Genomic DNA, 19,237 nt, shown 5'->3' with positions numbered 1-19,237 from the left:
ATAAGTAGTATCAATTGTGTGAAATAAATGAGGAAAGGAGATGAGTATTATAAATCTTAAGTGTGGTGATGCTAAAGAATCTCTTTTTTTAGTCCCCAAAGTACATGCAGATATAATGAGACAAGCATGATTTTGACTGTATAGTTTGTAAGCTGCAATGAAAACATTGTGAGGTTTTTTGGTATCAAACAGTGTCAGGACATTCCAGAATACCTTCTGACTTCTATGTAATGAACTCGTTGAAGCTATTCAGGAATTCTGATTTCTTGGTTGCATCTTTGAGTCTGAATCTACCTCTTAAATTTGTTTTCTAAGACCAAGGAGATCAGGGTCATCATCTGGCACAGTGGCTGAAATGGGGGTATTTTTTTGCAAACATGTTAGTTTCTTCCCTATTTAAGCAGATTTTATCTTACTTTTTACTTCTGTATGTGGTGATTGCATCTGAGCTACGCGTGCAAGTTGGATTGCTTCCTCCAGCACTTGTCATTGATGGAAAACCTAAATTACTCAGAAAAGCAAACAATGCTTTTGATTTGTATTTTGAAGAAGAGCTGCAAGTGAAGTACTTCTGTTTGCAGTTCTCACTTAGGCAAGCTGTCTGAGGGTGACAGCTGCCCCTGCAGAGGCATAATCACCCAGTCCGAATCTGCTGCAGAGGTGTTACTCAGTGGTGCCTGGCAAGCCCTTCAGCCTGCAGTGTTCTGTGGGGTGTTCCACACACTGCATAGTCTCCTGTGTACTTTGTGGTCTGTATCTTGCAGTGCTTCCTTACAGCTGACACACAGAGGTGCCAGAGAAGTAGCGCTTTTACAGCACTCTCTGCCTTTGAAATGAGAATGTTTGTTGCACCTCTTGGATGGAGAAGTAGCTGTCAGATGACACAAAACACTGTTTCTCAAACCCAGGCAGAGCAGCAATAGGGGTTTCTGTGGAATTTTGGTGCCTGCTGGAGCTTCGCGGCACAACAGAAGCAGCTGAAGGGAATGGATATCCCATCAGTGGAGTTGGGATGGATGCATAGGCAGATAGACAGGCAGGGCAGAAGTCTGTCCTTGTTAGTGAGCTGTATTCAGTAGCTGTACCTGAAGAGGACAGCGCTTCCATAGCTTGATTGCAGGAGCTAGGAAAGCTGTGCTGCCATGTATGTGTTGGTTTCTTGGTAAGGAAACACAGGTATTTCAACTAGTTCTTATTTTCTTTGTCAGAACTCACTTGAGAGAGGGACCGAGGCGCACAGTACATAGAAACTGGCTTGTGGGTTTTGGTGTGAAGTATCTTGAAGGTTGTCTATATTTGATTAAAAGATTAGGCTGTGTCTCTTACATTCTGTTTTTCCTTCTCTCTAGAGAGTTTGTGGGTCACTTCATTGATTTTCCTAAACCACTGATCGCAGTGGTAAATGGCCCGGCTATCGGAATCTGCGTAACCGTCCTTGGGTTGTGTGACATTGTGTACGCCTCTGACAGGGTAAGTACGTTCTGTAGCTGATCCCAAGGCAGTCTTTAATCCTCTTTCTCTAGCAAATGTTATTTGCTCTGGGCTAAGCTGACAGAAAAGAACACAGGAGTAGAAAGAACTTGTTTTGTATCACATCAAGGAAAACCGATATTAATTACTAGCGCTGGGGTTCATCAGCCAGTGGTTCGTGTGCATGGAGCTTCCCTGCTGTTGTTAAGGTTATCGAGTTACTGACACCAGATGAGAGATTTTTGCTGTTTTGGTCAGTAAAGAGTAGCTGATGTGAAATGATGGCTTCAAGGCCCCTGTCAGGTATGGGAAGGGGAGCAAAAGATTGTTTTGTAATGGAATTGCAGTAACTGACATAGCCAATCTGTGTTCCAAGGTAACTTGGGAAAACCTTTGGTTTATTCAGCTTAAGCTTGCTTTTAAGGTAACTTGTCAAATACAAATATAACCAAAAGCTATATGAAGGCATAGCACGGAATCCCATTATATGGGTTATTTTTTTATGTTCTGCTCTATTAAATGGACAGAGAACTTAGTCCAAGGCTTAGGCAAGGTTGTACTTGTAGAAATGTCTATGATGGTTGGGTGGTACTTTGATTCCTGCTTTGGCACCATGTTGGATTTTTCCTTGAGGTCCTTGCTGGATTGAGTTTGTCATTGTGAGACTTAAAAGAATTGAGCTGCAAAGAACCAGCTCCTCCTCCTTGCCCCATAACAGGATCAGTTCTGACCATGTCACTCCTGACAGAGGCTTGTGTAATGTGCATCATTTATTCAGTCTATTCCTGTCCCCAGATCTCTCCTCTTACTAAAAAAAGGTTTGGTTCTCCCTCTTCCTCCCCTCCCACCTGATTTCTATTTTTTTTTTCTGCAGGGTGAACCTATTGTTTCTTGCTCCTGAATTTAAAGAACAGATTATTTTCATCCTCGCTTACAATAGGCATAAGTGTGCTTAGCCATCAGTGCACGTAGGCTGTCAGATATAGCTCAGGTTTGCATCCACTCTCTTGATCTCATCTAGATTTTGAGCTAAACAGCTGTAATTCATTCAGTTTATCTTCAAGTGCTTTTAGGTCTGCTGTCACATTCCTCTGGACTCCTTCCAGTTGTTCTCTCTCTTTAAGCATAATGGTACAAACTAGGCACGTTGCTCCAACTCCTCTCTTACCCATGTGAAGTAGAGCAGAGCAACTTCTCCATGCTTGGCAGACCATGGTTCTGTTTTGACCTCCCACAATGTTACTTAATTTTTTACATACTTGTGACCTGCTACAATACCTGGATCCTTCACTGGAGAATTGCCAGTTAAGCAGCTGTCCCTATTGTGTACTTTATACCAAGTTATTCATGCCAAATAGCATCTTCTTACTCACACCTCTCCACCTTATTAAGACTATTTTGAATTCTAATCACTTCCCCTCTTGGCATTATTTCTCCTGTGGCAGTAAGTAGTATAGGTTTAGTTGAGGTTTGGTTGAAGCTTATAATTAAGTTCAGACAATCTGTTAGTACGTTCCTACCTGCACTGGAACCGCTTTGCCTTGTGCCCTTGGTAATAGTTCTTTGAGGATTTGTGTAGGGTCTACCTTAGCTTTTCATTTAGATTAGTCTTCATGAGAACTTTCCTGTTAACTTCAAGTTTATTGACACCTTCTCAAAGGAGATTGTTCTCTATTCTTTCCTTCCAGGGTTGTGAGCTCCTGTGCAGTAATGTCATTCTCACCCAAGTTACTACTTAGTGTCACGCTCTTCAGTAGGGTTGATGTGCTTTAGGCATTGAATCCTTAATCCAGGAGTGGCCAGTTTTTGCTCTGTCCAGGCTCTCTTTTATTCTCAGCCAGGTATTCCCAGAGCAGATCACTACCAACCACATCTATGGGACACTGCCCAGTCTGGCAACACATCAGCATTTTGGGTGCTCACTTAACATTGCCTTCTGCACTGGATTTTGCTCCAGTTCCTGGGGCACCAGTTTGGAGCCCTGGTGTAGTTCATCTCCCCTTGCTGAAGCACAGCTATAATGGCACTAGCCTGTGTCCTGGGAGATGTTGTCTAATCTTTTCTTACAATGATACAAGTGTCTCCTCCTTGCCAGGAAGTCTGTTGATCTGTCATGATCTGTCATGGCCATCGGCAACCCGGCAAGGGATGGGTGCCCTCTGCCAGAGTGAGCGCTGCACTGACAACACGCCCGCTCTCTGCGCATCACTTCCTAGTCTTAAATGGAAACAAAGGCCAGCAGTTTTTCTTCCTTGCTTAAAGCTGATGAGAGCTGTCAAAACACAGAACTCTGTCATTCAGTTCTAGCCTGCAGTTTGGGTGTTCTTAATGACCTCATGATGTGTTTCTGCCACAGGTTCTTTGCATAAAATATGAGGAAAGAAGATCCAGTGACTTGACTTTCTAAGGAGCAGAATAAATGTAGTGTGCTCTCAGAAAGCACACTTTACTGCTTGAGTTATTTGGGCTATGCATTTGATAACTGTTAGGGCAGATGTGGATGAACCTCCTTTCTGTAATGATTTTGCACATGCAAATTAGTTTCTCTTAAGTTCTATATTCAATTAAGGTTAACTTCATCAGTAGGGCTCTTACAAGAGAATTGAATTATACAGACAAAGTCACCTCTTGGGTGCATTGAGAGGATGAAGCAGTGTTACCAGCCTATGAAGGTGACAGCTGAAATGTATTTCTGGTGAACTCTGATACAGTAGAAGATTTAAAATGAGAAGTGAATACTCGAAGTTTAGTCCCATGCTCTGTTGTGATGTTTGGTTTTGTTGTCTTCTTTTTTTCTTTTCCCCAGGCCACATTTCACAGCCCGTTTAGCCAACTGGGACAGAGCCCAGAAGGATGTTCCTCTTACCTGTTTCCAAAAATCATGGGCGTAGCCAAGGTAAGAACATCTGCACTGTATGTGGGGGTCACCTGATGTTTGCATGTTGGTGTCCTTCACATGTAAGAGCAAGTGGAGTCACATCAGGAGTCCTCAAAGAAAGCTGCTGTTCACATCCTGTGAAACAAAGATCAAGGAATTTATTGACAGTGGCACCATGAGAATGAAGACCACTTCTAAGGCCATGCTGTGATGCTGATGAAAATTGTCTTGCTTGTGGCTTCCTCCACCTTCTTGAGACAATTTCTGTACAGCAAAAGGTGGTATCTTTCTTCCAGCTGTGGGAGGGAATGATGTAAAGAAGGATTAAAAAAAAACCCCTAACCAAATAAGAGCAGTCTTAAAAAATGTCATGGTAGGCTGCCTTTATCGGGCAAGGGAGCAAGTGTTACAGTGGGTTTTGTCAGCCCTGTGGGAAACTTGTGTTCACTCATTCCTGCAAGTGTGAATGTGAAGACATTTTTAAATGTATTTACTTCCAGACTTTTATCTATTTTGTTCTAATATGTGTTGGTTTTCTGTCCATACTTTGATTTTTCTCTGTCTACTGCAGAAATAAAGACACTAAATTATAGTAAATTAGAGATGGCAGAATCTACTTTTTTACTTCTCAGAATGGCATAATTCCCTTTCTGCTTTTTTGATGTCCCACAGAAAAAATATAGGTAGCTTCAAACACTTCTCTGATGTTATTTACTGTGTTAATGTAATGTATTTTTGTTGAGCACAGATTAAATCTGTAAGGGGTAGAGCAGGTGCTTCGTAAGCATCCAAGGGTAGCCTGTTCAGTGAGAGAAAACCTATCAGCCCAGGTTCTAGGAATCTTGGAGTCACTGCAGGAAGTGAACAAACAAATTTAGAATGAGGTAATTTCAGGTGACAGTGTTGGAACTCTGCTTAAAAAGACACATAGACATAGACTCTTGGTGAACAGTAGGTCTTGGAAGCCAGTTGCTAGTGGTGTAAACCCAGGGTTGATACTTGAACCTCTTCATTCTGGCCCAGATGCTGGGACTGCGTATGCTACCAGCAGATGATACAAAACTGAGGGGCACGTTGATGTGTCAGATGCATTGCTGTTCAAAGGGACTGAGCAGGCTTTGAGATTGGAGAGTCTCCCTTTGAGATTGGGGAATCTCATAGACTTCAGCATGTATGAGGCAAAGTCCTGTAGCTGGAACGAAGTTATCCTATGCACCGGTGCCTACTGGTGGCTTACTGGCTGGAAAGCAGCTTTGCAGAGATGGACCTGTGTGTCCTGGTGTCAAGAAGCTCTCCATGAGCCAGCAGTGCAGTCTTACAGCAAAGGAGATGGATGGTGCCCTGGGTTGCATTAGGCAAAGCATTCCTAGCAAGTTGAGGGGAGTGATTAGTCCCTTCTGCTCAACACTGGTGACACCACAGTGGAGTGCTGTGTTTGGGTCAGAGCTCCACAAGAGAGTCACAGGCATACTAGGCTAGGCCCAGCAAAGAGCTACAGAGATGATTAAGGTACTGGAGCATATTACATATGAGAAGGGGCTAAGAGAGCAGGGACTGTTTTTCCTGGAGCAGAAGAGGTTTGGGGAATCATACCAGTGTTTATAAATACCTAATAGGAGGGTGTAAAGAAGACAGAGGCTTGTCAGTGGTGCCAAGAGGAAAGGTATCAAAATTGAAACAGAAAATTCCACCTGAAAGTAACAAAAATAATTTTACAGAGTGTGTGGTAAAATGTGGGAACAGATTGTGCAGACATGCTGTGAAGTCTTTATCCTTGGAGAAGTCTTCATGCTTGGAGATAATCAAAACCCAACAGAATAGAGTCGTGGGAAGCTTACTGCAGCTGACCCTGCTTGAGCAGAGGGTTCAAGCTAGGCAGTATCTGGAGGTCCCTTCCAACCTCATCTGTTCTGATTCTGTGCCCTCTTTAGAGGGCAGACACTAACAACCAAGAATAAAATAAATGTGACCTGGAAACTTGTCCCTTTTCTGTCAGATTTGTGTCCCGTTGACTCACACTTTCTCCTTTTCTTTCTATAGGCAAATGAGATTTTGCTTTTCAATAAAAAGCTGACTGCAGCAGAAGCCTGTGCCTGGGGACTTGTGACTGAGGTCTTCCCTGAACGGTCTTTTCAGAAAGAAGTTTGGGAAAGATTAGAAGCTTATGCAAGCCTCCCCAAAAATGTCAGTATTTTCAGTGTTCCTCCACGTTGTAAGCCTGTAATATTCCCAGTCCTCCTGCCAAACCTGTCCTGTTCCTTGGTTTCACTTCATCCTTGATTGAAATAACAAGACTCAGGATGCTTTCCTTCAAACACAGATCTGTCCCTCTGCTACTGTGAAGCAGATAGCTCTCTTCTACCCTGCTGAATCCAAGACAGTGCACTGTATGCAGACATTCAGTGTTGAAAAGCTGTACAAACTAATGAATCCCCTTGCAGTCTCCTGTGTGCCTTGGATGCCTTCTCTTTGAATTTTTTAATTTGGCCATAGTGAAGAGCCTCACTGCTGGTTCTACAGTATCAGTTGTACTGAGAGTGCTCAGGACGACGCTTGGTGGCTTTACTTCTTGCTAAATCCAGTCATCCTGCTCCCAGGGTCAAAACTACTTTGAAAACTAGTTCAAAAACTACTTCCAAAACTGGCTTTGCAAAACTACTTGAGTCACGATGGAATTAGGTTACGTTGGACAAGGAGAAGACACTCGTGCCAACTGCTGGTAACGTAGGTTGCATTTGGCACTGCAGACAGTTGAACAGGTTTCACTGCTTAATGCCCATCTCCCCTGATTGTGAGCATTTAGCAGGCTGCTGTTTCACTTCTGTGAGTCTCCTCCATCTTAGTTGCAGTCTTAGTAATTAAATGCAAAAATTACTTCCAGCAAAAAGGTGACTAAAAAGTACGATGTTAATGCAACTCTGAATTCCAGCCTGTGTGTCACACTATTTTCTGAAATCAAGGTGTAGAAAGCATAACTTCCTGACATTCTGCTCTTTCTCTTCCAGTCCTTGGCAGTGTCAAAGCAACTGATGCGAAGTATGGAAAAGGAGAAGCTCCATGAGGTCAACAATAAAGAGTGTGAAGTCCTGAAGGAGAGGTGGCTGTCTGATGAGTGTGTAAATGCCATCGTCAGCTTCTTTCAGAGGAAATCAAAACTCTAACCTTCACTAGTACAATAATTCACCTTCTGGCAATAGCTTAATCTGCCCTCATCCTTAATGAACTTTCTTGTCAAAGACTAATTCTTACGCCTTTTGATGTGGGTATTTCTGTTCTGAGTACTGGGTTAAAGCTGATTCACAGAATGAATGCAGTGTTATGTGCCTTGGATTCGTTATGGAAATGTAGGTTGGGGGAAAAAGGTTGGTTACTCTGTAGGCAGCAGTGATGTTTCTGGTTGTTACTGAAGCAGGTTCTCTTCCACTAGAAGCAACAGACTCAGTAACCGTGTGTTCTGATAGCTCTTCAGTACATGTCTTACAAGTGATTCTTTCTGTTCATGGGGGGGGAAAGAAATACTTTGTTACTGAAAAAATAAATACACCTGTTTAATTACTGTTGTGCTGATTATTATTCCTTCTGTTAAACACCCTCTGTGAGAGGGAAAGTAGATCCTGAAGGTGCACTAATGTGTAATGGTGCTACAAAAAGTATTCACTTGGCTAACTTGAAGATTCTCAAAGGTGTTTGTTGTGAGCTTTATGGTTCTAATCTTAAATCTATTTTTCCATTAATTGCTTCATTTTGCCCTTTTTCCTGTGAAAAATCCTGTTCAAGATGGTATGATCTTTTATTGTAGCCATTTTGCAGTTAAATTAACAAAATAATTATTTTTAAAGAGAAAATTTGTCCACTGGTGGATGTCTTTGGCTAGAGAGCGTACCAGGCACCGCTGAGGATAGGATCAGGCTGCTGGAAGTAGGTAGGTATTTAGCTCATGCCAATGAAAAGAAATCATGGAGAAGCAGCAGTTACTCATCAAGAAAAGCCTCCCAGTGACCAGGAGCTAGTTGTACAGCAAGCAGACAAAATATCTTTAATTTCAGTGCTGGAGTCACTGATCTCAAGACTGTTGATGGTGAGAAACCCAAAAGGCAGCAGCAGGTGCTCTGGTCCTGGCCCTGTACATAGAATCAGGGTGCAGTGGGCACATATGGGTGAGGCAGAGGGAGGCTGGCGTAGGTGCAGCAGAGGTTGAGGTGAGCTGTGTTCTCTCATCTGAATGCAAGTGCCAGAGCACAGGGGCACAGGACAGGGCTGGGTGCTGCTGGAGCAGAGCAGTGAGATGCCAGAAATGGGTGGCTGTGGGTGCTGCTGATGTCCCTTGGCCAAGACTTGAGGTGCTGTGCTGGGAAGTCACCTGCACTCTGGCAGCACGGATGGCTGCTCAGCAGTGGCAGCGCTGCTGCCTGCCCTTGGGGCTTAGCTACTGAGAAGGGCAGAGAGCAATGTGGCCAGAGGGAAAGCGAGCTATGGGACAGCAGTTACACTTCTGTGCATCCCATTTATTTAGGGCCTTCCTTAACCCTCTGTGAGAGCCAACACTGCCACGCAGCATTTCCAGCAAGAGCAAGGCTGCTGCCATGTGTGGGATGGTGGAACCAGGGCTGATGGAAGCTGTGAGAGTGAAGCACTGGAGAGGTACAAGGGGGAAGGAGAGAATAAATCTGCCAGGGAGAACTGAAACCAGCCTTGGACACTACTGGCAGGAGTGAGAGGGAAAACAAAGTGATGCCCTGTTACCATGAAACAACATGTAAAAGGGCTGGGGAGGGCACTTGTCCAGGAGATGTGAAACAGCCTGGGACAGTTGGGCTCTTCCACCTTCTCTCCCAGTGCCTGGAGAGGGGTTATGGCCGCCGTCCCCAAGGCATGTCAGTGGGAAAAAGGACACAAGGCTGTGGGGCTGGTGCAGGGCTGAGACTGGGAGTGGCTGAGGCCCAGAGGATGGTGGCAGGAGAAGCGCTGAGGGGAGTGGCTGAGGCAGAGATCCAGGATGGAGGCAAGTGCTGCTGGCAGGTTTGGCAGGATCAGGGCCACCAGGAGGTAACAGCCTCTGTCATTCCACCCTCTGCGGACAGGGCAGCCATTGGGCTGCTGAGAAGGAGCCACGCAGAAGCAGAGGGGTCCCACTGGCTTTGGGCAGGCCTTGTCGGGACAACCCAAGGTGTGAGACCCAGTGCTGGCTGCAAAGTTAGAGGAGTTGTGTGGGGTGAGGAGGAGGCCAAGAGCTGTGGCCCTGGGCTTGTGGCAGCACAGGGGTGCACCTTCAGGACCTGAGAGGGAAAAGTGACTGTTTTGGTGAGGCTTTTGTGATGTGTTTGCTTTTTCTCTATTTTTTTCTTTTATTCTCCCCCCCCCCCCCCAAGAGCCCAAAACGCTTTCTGTGGGGTTTCTGTGGCGCTGTGGTGGTTATTGTGGGCATAGCTGGGGATAATCAGTTGTTTGGTCTTTTGAAAGCTCTTTATCAGCAATAACATTTAGTAGATTGAGTAGCACATGAGCTCTGTCATCAAGTGTATTTTGTGTGTGTGTGTGTGGTTGCTTCCTCAAGGGAAAATTCACCCATTGGTGATACGTTGGTAGATAAAATAGCAGAAATGGGGCTTCCTTGACCAGTAGATGCCAGTACACCACTTACAGTGATGGGACATGAACCGTTGCTGGTTCTGTATTGATTTAGTTCTGTTGAAATTATTTTTTTCTCCTGTTCTGAGTCTGAGTAATGAGAATTAAACAATACTGCTTCTGGGGAATGGAACTCCTGGGTGTTTGCAGTTACCTTTTTGAAAAGTTAAATCATCATCTCAGATCATTTAGAACTTTTTTTGTTCACAAAATATTTGTTTCTGATGATTGAGCAGCAACTTTAGTAAGTTTTACACATTTTATATGTATCTGATATTAAGAACAACAAAACAAGTCCGAGGAGTCTCTTCAAACAATTTCTGTTTACAACAGATTAGCAACTTGTGATAATGTCTTCTGAAATACATCACTTCTTAATTATATTTATTTTAATTGGATTGTGAGGACTACATCAAATGTTCCTGAATGGTCTTTGTGTTCCCTTCAAGGTATCTTTGTTGGTTGGTGTCCATCGTGCTAACGCAGGGGGCCAACATGCAATAGCATTCAGGTCACACGTAGCATAATTATACGTGTGCTTAATAATCTGGCTCCGTGTTTGTTTCCAGTCACAGCTAAATGCTCAAACAGATCATGGAGAAATACCAATGGCAAGATATATGCACTTAGTTTCAGAAAATAAGGTGTTCTCAGCTTACACCTAGTGTAAGACCTTCAACATTCACTGATGACATCCATTCTAGTTACTGATAATGCAGCACCTGTTTTGACTAAAAGCAGATTTGAGGCCAGCAGTTAGAAATCCAAAGTTTGTCAAAACCCCAGACCTCTGCACATGAGGGAATGGTGAAACACTGCTCAGGTACTCAGTATTTTCACCATAAACGCTTTGGCATTTTCAGGCTGCACTATGATGGCTTTTATGTTTCCAACACCAAATTGATGGCTCCATTGTAAATACCCCATAACAACTCTGCTGTGTTAAAGTGCCTCTCCCTTGTTTCATCTGGGCACGAAGGCATCCATGAGGGTAACGTGGTAAATCTCGTATCGAAACATGGACTTCTCGTTTTCTTAAACAGCTTAGAATTTATGACAAAAACCTCTAAACCATGGCCAGCCTTCAAAGGTTTCCTTTGTCTATGGCCCTTCCTAGACACATAGGGACAGACAACCATGCATGCTGTGTTATCTTCTTGTAGTAACTCAGCAAAATATTTACATTCACCAAAATGTTCCTGGAGGATTAGTTTTCCTCTGATTTGCAGCTGAGCAAACTTTAAAACGTGCTCCATGTTGCCTGTAACAGGGGAAATGTCAATATGTGGAATAGGTCTAGAACACGATGTCTAAAGCCTGGTGGAGAGGGAACAAACCAAATGGCACTTCTCCATCGGTGTAGTTTTGTGTGGTGGGGTGCTGGGGGGGACAAGGGCTGGAGCTGAAGCAGTGGCTTCTGCAAGAAGCAGCTAGAAGCTTCCCTTAGGATCAACAGAGCAAATACCATCCGGCTCAGGGCTGGAATTGTTGTTGACCAAGGCAGAGCCCATCAGTGATGGTCACAGAACCTCTGGGGATCACATTTGAGAAGTAAAAAACCACAAGCAACTGCTTTTTGCCACCAGAGAAGAGAGTGAGAAGACGTAAGGAGCTGTGCAGGCACCAAGGTCAGTGAAGGGGCAAGGGGAGGCACTCCAGATGCTGGAGAGAAAGATGCCCCTGCAGCCAGTGGAGAAACCCATGGTGGAGCAGATTGTCCCCTGCAGCCCATGGAAGATGATGAGGAGCAGAGGCCCCACCTGCAGCCTGTGGAGAGGCCCCACGCTGGAGCAAGTGAAGACAGATGGCAGGTGCTGTGACCCTTTTTGGAACAAGCTCCAGGCAGGACCTGCAGCCTGTGGAGAGAGGCCCTCACTGGAGCAGGTTTGCTGGGGAACTTGTTACTCCATGGGGGACCAGGCTGGAGCAGTCTGAGCCTGAAGATGGGCACTCCATAGAGGTGACCCACACTGGGGCAGCTGGTGAAGAGCTGCAGCCCCATGGGAAAGGACTCACATTGGAGGTGTTCATGGAGGACTGGCTCCTGTGGGTGGGACCCCCACAGTGCAACAGGGGAAGGGTGTGAGGAATGTGCCCTACACACACTTTCACTGGGTGTGTGTAGTGTAATAAATTAAGAGTTTTCTTTCCCTTATTCTGTGCTGAGTCTGTTTTGCCTGTGACACTGATTGCAGAGTGATCTCTCCCTGTCCTTATCTTGACTCCTGAGCATCTCAATAGATATTTTTTCCCCTATCCAGCTGAAAAGGGGAGTGATAGAGTAACTTCGGTGAGGTTCTGGCCTCCAGCCAGGGCCAAACCACCACAGCCATTCAATACAAACAAGATGAGCACAGTTGAATGCAGGTTGTATAGCACATGTAATGTGACACTGCTTTTGTTCATCCATGCAGGGGTAACACACCTGTGAGAGGAGGTCAGCAGCTTCTCCCCAGACCTGCGCAGCACAGGATGACAGTGACCAGAGCTGGCAGCAAAGCCCACAGAGTTTTGCTAGGCAGTCAGTTTGGGGCTTGCAGAGGGATGGAGCATAACGGCTAAGATGGTGATTGTTACGTTGTCTTTGTTGTTGGAATTCAAATATAAACCTGTATGACTGAAAACTCAGCAGTAACACATCAGGCAGTTGCTATCACCTGTATCAAAAGGGTTGGTTTTGTTCCTTTTCTGCTAGAAAGCACACAGATCCTCCCCAGATCTCCTCTCCTTGCCATCCGAAGGTCGAATTGAAAGCCAGTAGGACACTGATGAGGTGTGGGGGACTATGGCAGATCCCTTGACTCTTTGATTGAGACTACAGAGCTAGGCCTTGAGGTTATCAAAGTGTACCCATGAGAAAGTGTACAACATCTGGAGAAGTAAAACAATTTAAAGGAATTTGCTGACTGCAGATGAAGGAACCTGGGGAAAAGCTAAACCTTGGTAGAGAAGTTAAAAAAGTCAGCCCACCGTATGTTAGCATATACCTGAGAAGCCAGTAGTAAATGGACACACATATAGTAGAAGTGTATCAAAGTGAGGATACACAAATAAATCACATTCGTTTGTTCTTTTTGCTTGAGCACAGGACCTCTTGTACATGTCATCTGTCTGTCTGAACAGCGACACTGAGGTTCTCAGTGCCTACCAGGCTGTCACGAGCACCTCACAAACCAGCGCTTTTCCTGAGCCTGTGGTTTACATTCACCTGGAGCTACAGCATGCTAAGAATAGAAACAAAACAAGGTTTGTAGCAAGAGGTCATATCCTTTGTTAGGACAGCCAGTCTAGTGTAAAAGGCAGAAGATTTGCCCGGCCTGTAGCCCTCTCTTCACGTGGCCTCCAAAAAGCACGCCCCTCTGCTCCGACTACAGTCAGTGGTTTTATAGAAGTTCCCCCTGCCTAAAATCCCCAGTTGTTCAACTGCAGCTGCAACATTTGAACTGTGTTACTGAAAGCAAAGTTCAGCTCACTGGAACAGACAGCAGGTTAAAACTCCTGTAGTGAAAGATCAAAGAAAAAGAGTCAAAGTGATGAGCTGTGAAAAAGGGTTTCCACAGGCTCTGTGCCCCACATGGGTTTGTTCTTTTCAGGACTCTTGCAGGCTTCCAGCAGAACTCTTACCAAATTTGGGGACAGATTTATCTGAACATAAAGGTAGCACAAAACAGGTGGGCTTTGGTGGCCAAATGAATTAGCTCTACCTTTTATGTTGTGTTCCTTGTGCTTGCTCATTGATGTTTCAACAAAACTGGTTTCCTTATTTTAGCTGGCTAATGATACCAGCAAGGAAAGAACTCCTCATGCCTGGAAGAAGACACGTAATGAAGGCCAATTTGCTGTGGGCAGGTAAAACATGGTTTTAATAAGTATCTCAAATTAAATTGAGCACTTAGTGTCACAGCCAGCCAGCCAGGCTGAACAGGTGAGGGCAATGCATGCAAAGGCATGTTAGCACTCTGCAGAATTAAATACCAACAGGTAATTATCAACATGTATTTCTACACATAGTTTTCCAATGGGAACGCTCAAAGGGCTTCCATCCATGGATGTAAATTTGTTTCCATTGAAGGTAAGGAGAGGCCCTGGGGAAGTAGCAAACAGCACACTCAAGTAAAAGCCTTTATTCTCTTGCAGAGCATGTTATTTCTCCCTGTAGTCACACCCTGAGGACGCCTGTTGATGTCTAAGTACACAACTCATTAACTCTGTTATTAGTGCAATTTCTTCACTAGATGCTCTGTATCCTCTGATGCTGTTTTTTATTACTAAAGGAGTAGTATACAACAGAGAGAGGGCCTGTTTTTATTGGTATTGGGCTTTCTCTCCCAGTTTACTCAAGACCCTTGAACTATTAAGAACCATGTCAGCACTTTTGATTACAAACAAGATTCATTACGCCTCACATCTAACACATGGGAGCTTCAACCTGAACTGTGAATAATTCACTTACCTTGTTTCCCCTAATTGTGTGTGTAAATAGACTGATGTCACCTCCAGCTTGTGTCCCTTGTGATAGTGCATATTCACCTTAATCAGCTTTTTGTGATGCCTGGGGTTTTGTATTTTTCCAGCCAATCAAATATCTATTGCAAATGTATCCTTACCTGGCATTTTAGATAGAAGTAGTGGAACTACTCCCACAAACATGAAGTAAGGAATTCTTTGCCTGTTGATACGAAAGTTAGTTTTAAAATTGGGAAAAGATTTGCACTGATATAAAAAATAAATAATTGAAGTTAAAGCACTTACAGAAACTCCATGGGGTTTGTAACAACATACAGAACGTTTAGTAAGTTGTTACAATTCGCAGTGATTGAAGAGATATTTTTGCTGCCTCTCAGCACTGCTGAAAGCTTTTTGGCATTTGAAGTCATTAGACTTGAGTAAAGTTTAAAAACTTCATTTAAATTAAAAAAAAAGAAGTACCAGAGGAACCAAAGGGCAAAAGTTGACTGATCCTAGCCCTGATCTTCTGAAAATGTGTGGCTCTGCACCCCTTTTAAGATGCAAGGAGAGAATGCTAAGGGGCTTTTTATCAAGGGCTGCTACTGCTGGAGAAGGAGCAGAAGCTGCAGTTAAGCCCATCAAGTTGGTGGGGAGAGTTTCTGGGGAATCTCCCCCCCTGCTGTGCAGCAGGAAGAGACACCAGAACAAAGTCTGTATTTGTCAAAGACAAACAGTATGGAGCTGATCTGATTTCCTCCAGTCACATGCAGAAAGGTTTCTGTGCTGTTCAGCTCAGCAGCTGCCCTAAACGATGCCAGGAAACGTGACCTAGATTAAGTCACAACTGGAGGGTCAACTGGAAAGATGCAGGGAAACCAGTAGGAGCAGCACAGAAAGGGCCTTCTGCCACACATGAATATTGAACAACATCCCATCCTGATCTTCAGCAGACACCAACAGTCAGCTGCTGGACAATGGGAGACCGGGATATTTTTCCAATACTAGAAATGAAGCTGTTCTGTCTAACTCATCGTAGCCAGCATGTAGCAGTGAGGGTACCCTCCCTGAGAATGAAAAGATGATCAATGGTTTGCCTAAATATTTCAAAAGCATGGATTGGAAGTTAATGCCATAGGCAATAGAAATCAACAGAGGAACTAACATCCGGACATGAAACACGAAGTATTCCTCTCTCCTCCCTCCCCTGCCATTCATTAGCCTTTACAAAAGGCACTAGTTCTAGAAGCGGGATAACCACAAGTAAGGATCTGATCTGTCCCCAGAAAGCTCTGATGTCAAACTGTTCTCTCATTTACTGGAAACAGAAGGGATGCAGCACCTGCCTCCATTCCAGGAGAAGATCAACACCTCACGAGTCTTCTCTCCTGATGGTTGTCAGCCATCAACCTGTTTCTTCAAAGTCCTCCCATCAGCCAGGCAGGGCTGTCTTCTCCTCCCTGTCTTCAGACAGCTTTTAATCATGAAAAAGAACCCCAATGCTCTACCCACAGAGCTGCTGTCTGCAGCAGAGGATGTATCCCTGTGCAGCATGACAAGCAGGCAGGTAGTGGGACACCAACCTGCCGCTGGGTCAGCCACGAGGGACATGAAGAGCATCCACCACGCGATGCTGCGGAGGGCTCTAAGGCACCTAGAAGGTAACACTCCAACATACACCTGTGAGGAGTGCTTCCTCTTGCTCTGCTGCTGACCCAAGCTTTTATTTGGCTAGTGGGGCACCTTCAGAGTTGGGTCACCAAATGCAGCCCCCTCCCAATTCTTTCTATACCCCCCACCACCAATTCTTTCATCTTTGTATATGAACAACATGCAGTCCAGAAGAGTTCAGCAGTGTTTTTCTCTTGTCAGGAAGGTGCAGTCTGTTGCTTGCCCCGGTGAAGCTGAAATACTGGAAAACAGGAATTTCTTGAATTCCTACTTGTGACGGAGTCTCATTCAATATTACCAGCTTTGTATAGTTTGGAACATCAGTCAGTGTTTTCTTGCTGTTTAGAAGCAATAGTGTAATAGATCACAGAATCATTTAGGTTGTAAAAGACCTTTAAGATCATAGTCCAACCATTAACCTAGCACTGGTAAGTCTACCACTAAACCATGTCCCTAAGTGCCACATCTACACATCTTTAAGTAGCTCCAGGGATGGTGACTCAACCATTTCCCTGGGCAGCCTGTTCCAGTGCTTGGCAACCCTTTCAGTGAAGACATTTTTCCCAATATCCAATCTAAACCTCCTGGCACAGCTTGAGGCCATTTCCACTAGTCTTATCACTTGTTATTTGGGAGAAGAGACCAACACCCACCTGGCTGCAACTTCCTTTCAGGTAGCTGTAGAGCATGATAGTCTCCCCTCAGCCTCCTTTTCTGCAGGTTAAACACCCCCAGTTCCCTCAGCTGCTCCTCAAAGGACTTGTGCTCCAGCCCCTTTCACCAGCCTAGTTGCCCTTCTCTGGACTCACTCCAGGACCTCCATGTCTTTCCTGTAGTGAGGGGCCCAAAACTGGACCCAGCACTCGAGGTGCAGCCTCACCAATGCTGAGTACAGGGGCACAGTCACTTCCCTGGGCCTGCTGGCCACGCTGTTTCTGATACAGGCCAGGATGCTGTTGGCTTTCTTGGGCACCTGGGCACACTGCTGGCTCAATACCTCATCAGAATTGAACAGAGCTGTTATAAATAATCAGATTGCGTTGATTTCATGTGCCAGGATCTTGAGCCATCTTCTAAGACATCTTTATTACAAAACGAGCCGGCACAGAGCTGTCCTCCAAAGGCATTATCCTCCCCACAATTACGGCTTTTCTCCAAATATTCATAAAGCAGACTGGTTGTTAATTACAACTGAATGACTTAGCATAAATAAGGCCGACTACGATGACTATTCCAAGCAAACCCCCTTAAACTTTTATGAGGTAATTACATACTTTATTTCATCTTTTTGTCTGTAAGAGGGATGTTTCTGAAAAGAATGGGTTTAGACTGTCTCCAGTTCCATCTGCATTCCAGAGCCTCCCCCAGAAAAACTCACCTGTTGCTTCAGGCATGCAGGTCTTCCTTGAGATGTCTTCAATTGCTCTTCAAGGCAATTACTGCATAATTAACCCCATGGTAAGAGAACTTCTGGATTATTTTTAAAGCAGAAGATCCATAAGAAAAAAGCACGTGGCTCCAGGCATCATTCGGCCTCATCACGTGAGCACAGCTGGTTTGTTTTTTACCACATCTTTCTGAACAGAAATAGATTGAAAATAGGAGGGGCTTTGGTCTGTTAGCTTTAACCATCTAGACATTAAATTTGGGTCAGGCTGGGACATCCCCACTTTCCTGCCCTGCCTGGACACTCTGTAAAAGAGGCAGGGAACTCCCCGCCCCAATTTGCTCTGCCAGGTTTACTTTTTAAGCCTCCCCAGGGGCAGAAGAGGGGTAGGTAGTGTGTGTGCTTTGGATTTAGCTGAAAAGCTCCCAGAAAGTGACTGAACTGCCACCTTCCTGCATGCAGACCATTGAAGGGAGTTGTGATTGCTGGCTCAGCTGTTGCAAGAAATCTTCATTCCAGAGGCTGAAGGGAAGGGTGGCCTGACTGGATGCAGCCAGCTGGCCTGATCTGTCTGTGTATCAACTCCAGTCTGAATGCTTTGTAACGCTGTGCATGGAATGCCCCGTGTCTCCAGCCCTCTAGCAGACACAGGAGGTGAGCACAGAATGAAGTCAGCTCAGCTTTAGTCAAGGAGACCTTGTCTCCTTCCCAGGGAAAGGCTGCAGCCAGGAGTAGGGCTTGCCTAACCCCAAGTAGCACATTCAGGTAATGTTTTTAGGACGAGATCTGACACAGGAGACAGTCAGTCAGCTAATCTGAGTGCTTAGGTGCTTTTAGATCAGGTACAGCTCCTTTTAGTATGTACCAGGTGAAGTTCAGCTTCACCATTTGAGGACAAGGTGTAGGAGCAGAAAGCATAAGTTCACAGCTGGCCAAGTGTGATGCCTCAAAGCCAGTCAGCAGCATCTGCAGAAGAGACTGATTTTCTGTCAAAGATCTGGGGTGTCAGCTCTGCTGCTCTCTTAGAACAGTGCTGAAGACATTACTGTTCTGTGCTGGAGCTCAGCTCTAATTCAATAAACCACAGGAAGAATATTCTTTCCCTCAGTCCAATCAAGGGCTCGATATTTGGTAATAATGAGGTACAGGACTTAAAAGTAACAGTGACATTTAGCACCAAAACCTCACTCCTTGCAAGGAACGGAGCGTGAAAATCAATGCTGGTAGTAAATGAACCTGTACAAATGGTACAAACCCCTTCAACTCACAGCAGTCCTTTGCCCACTCTGTCCTCTAGGTCATCAAGGGAAACCACAGGCTGCATCTTCATAAATATTCATATCATTTCACAATTTTGTGAATAATTAGCTGATACCTACACTTCAAAGAAAGACTTGGGCTCCAATCGTCAAAATCAGTGTTTGTGAGGAAATAACAACTGTTCAAAAGGTGTGCTGTGGAAGGGCCAGACAGGTTTTTCGTTTCGAGAAAGTATTTGTCACAAGTTTGAATTCCATTTTAGTTAAGTAGTTGGATGAGCAAACCAAGACATGACAGCCTAGGGATGGGTTTCATAGCTGTGCTTCGATTAATGATTTGATGTGAAATTCACACCCTGTCCCACTTCACCATATTGCTGCTCCCACTTGTCCCACCTCTGCCCTTTCTTACAAAGGTGGAGCTGTAGATGTATCTGGGTTCCCTTCACTGTGATACAAAGTGATTTCACCCCCAGCTCCCACAGGCTAGGACCTGAA

The 19,237-nt window shown here is 44.8% G+C and overlaps 1 protein-coding gene across 4 annotated transcripts in view; it reads left to right on the top strand.

Annotated features, from left to right (window-relative positions):
• ECI2 (enoyl-CoA delta isomerase 2) overlaps positions 1–7,904 on the top strand; it is a gene marked incomplete at its 5' end in the record, with an annotated part of 34,168 nt that extends 26,264 nt beyond the window's left edge. For all 4 annotated transcript variants that reach the window (XM_084280523.1, XM_084280525.1, XM_084280524.1 and 1 more), the window contains 4 exons: positions 1,350–1,470; positions 4,277–4,366; positions 6,389–6,532; positions 7,354–7,904. In XM_084280523.1, coding sequence (XP_084136649.1) covers positions 1,350–1,470; positions 4,277–4,366; positions 6,389–6,532; positions 7,354–7,509 — 511 coding nt within the window. In that variant the 3' untranslated portion in view covers positions 7,510–7,904. The remainder of the gene's footprint in view (positions 1–1,349; positions 1,471–4,276; positions 4,367–6,388; positions 6,533–7,353) is intronic.
• Positions 7,905–19,237: the final 11,333 nt, after the last annotated feature.

The sequence above is a fragment of the Gallinula chloropus genome (assembly GCF_964237585.1).
Source record: "Gallinula chloropus genome assembly, chromosome: 2".
NCBI lineage: Eukaryota > Metazoa > Chordata > Aves > Gruiformes > Rallidae > Gallinula > Gallinula chloropus.
This window is presented reverse-complemented; position numbering and strand designations above follow the sequence as displayed.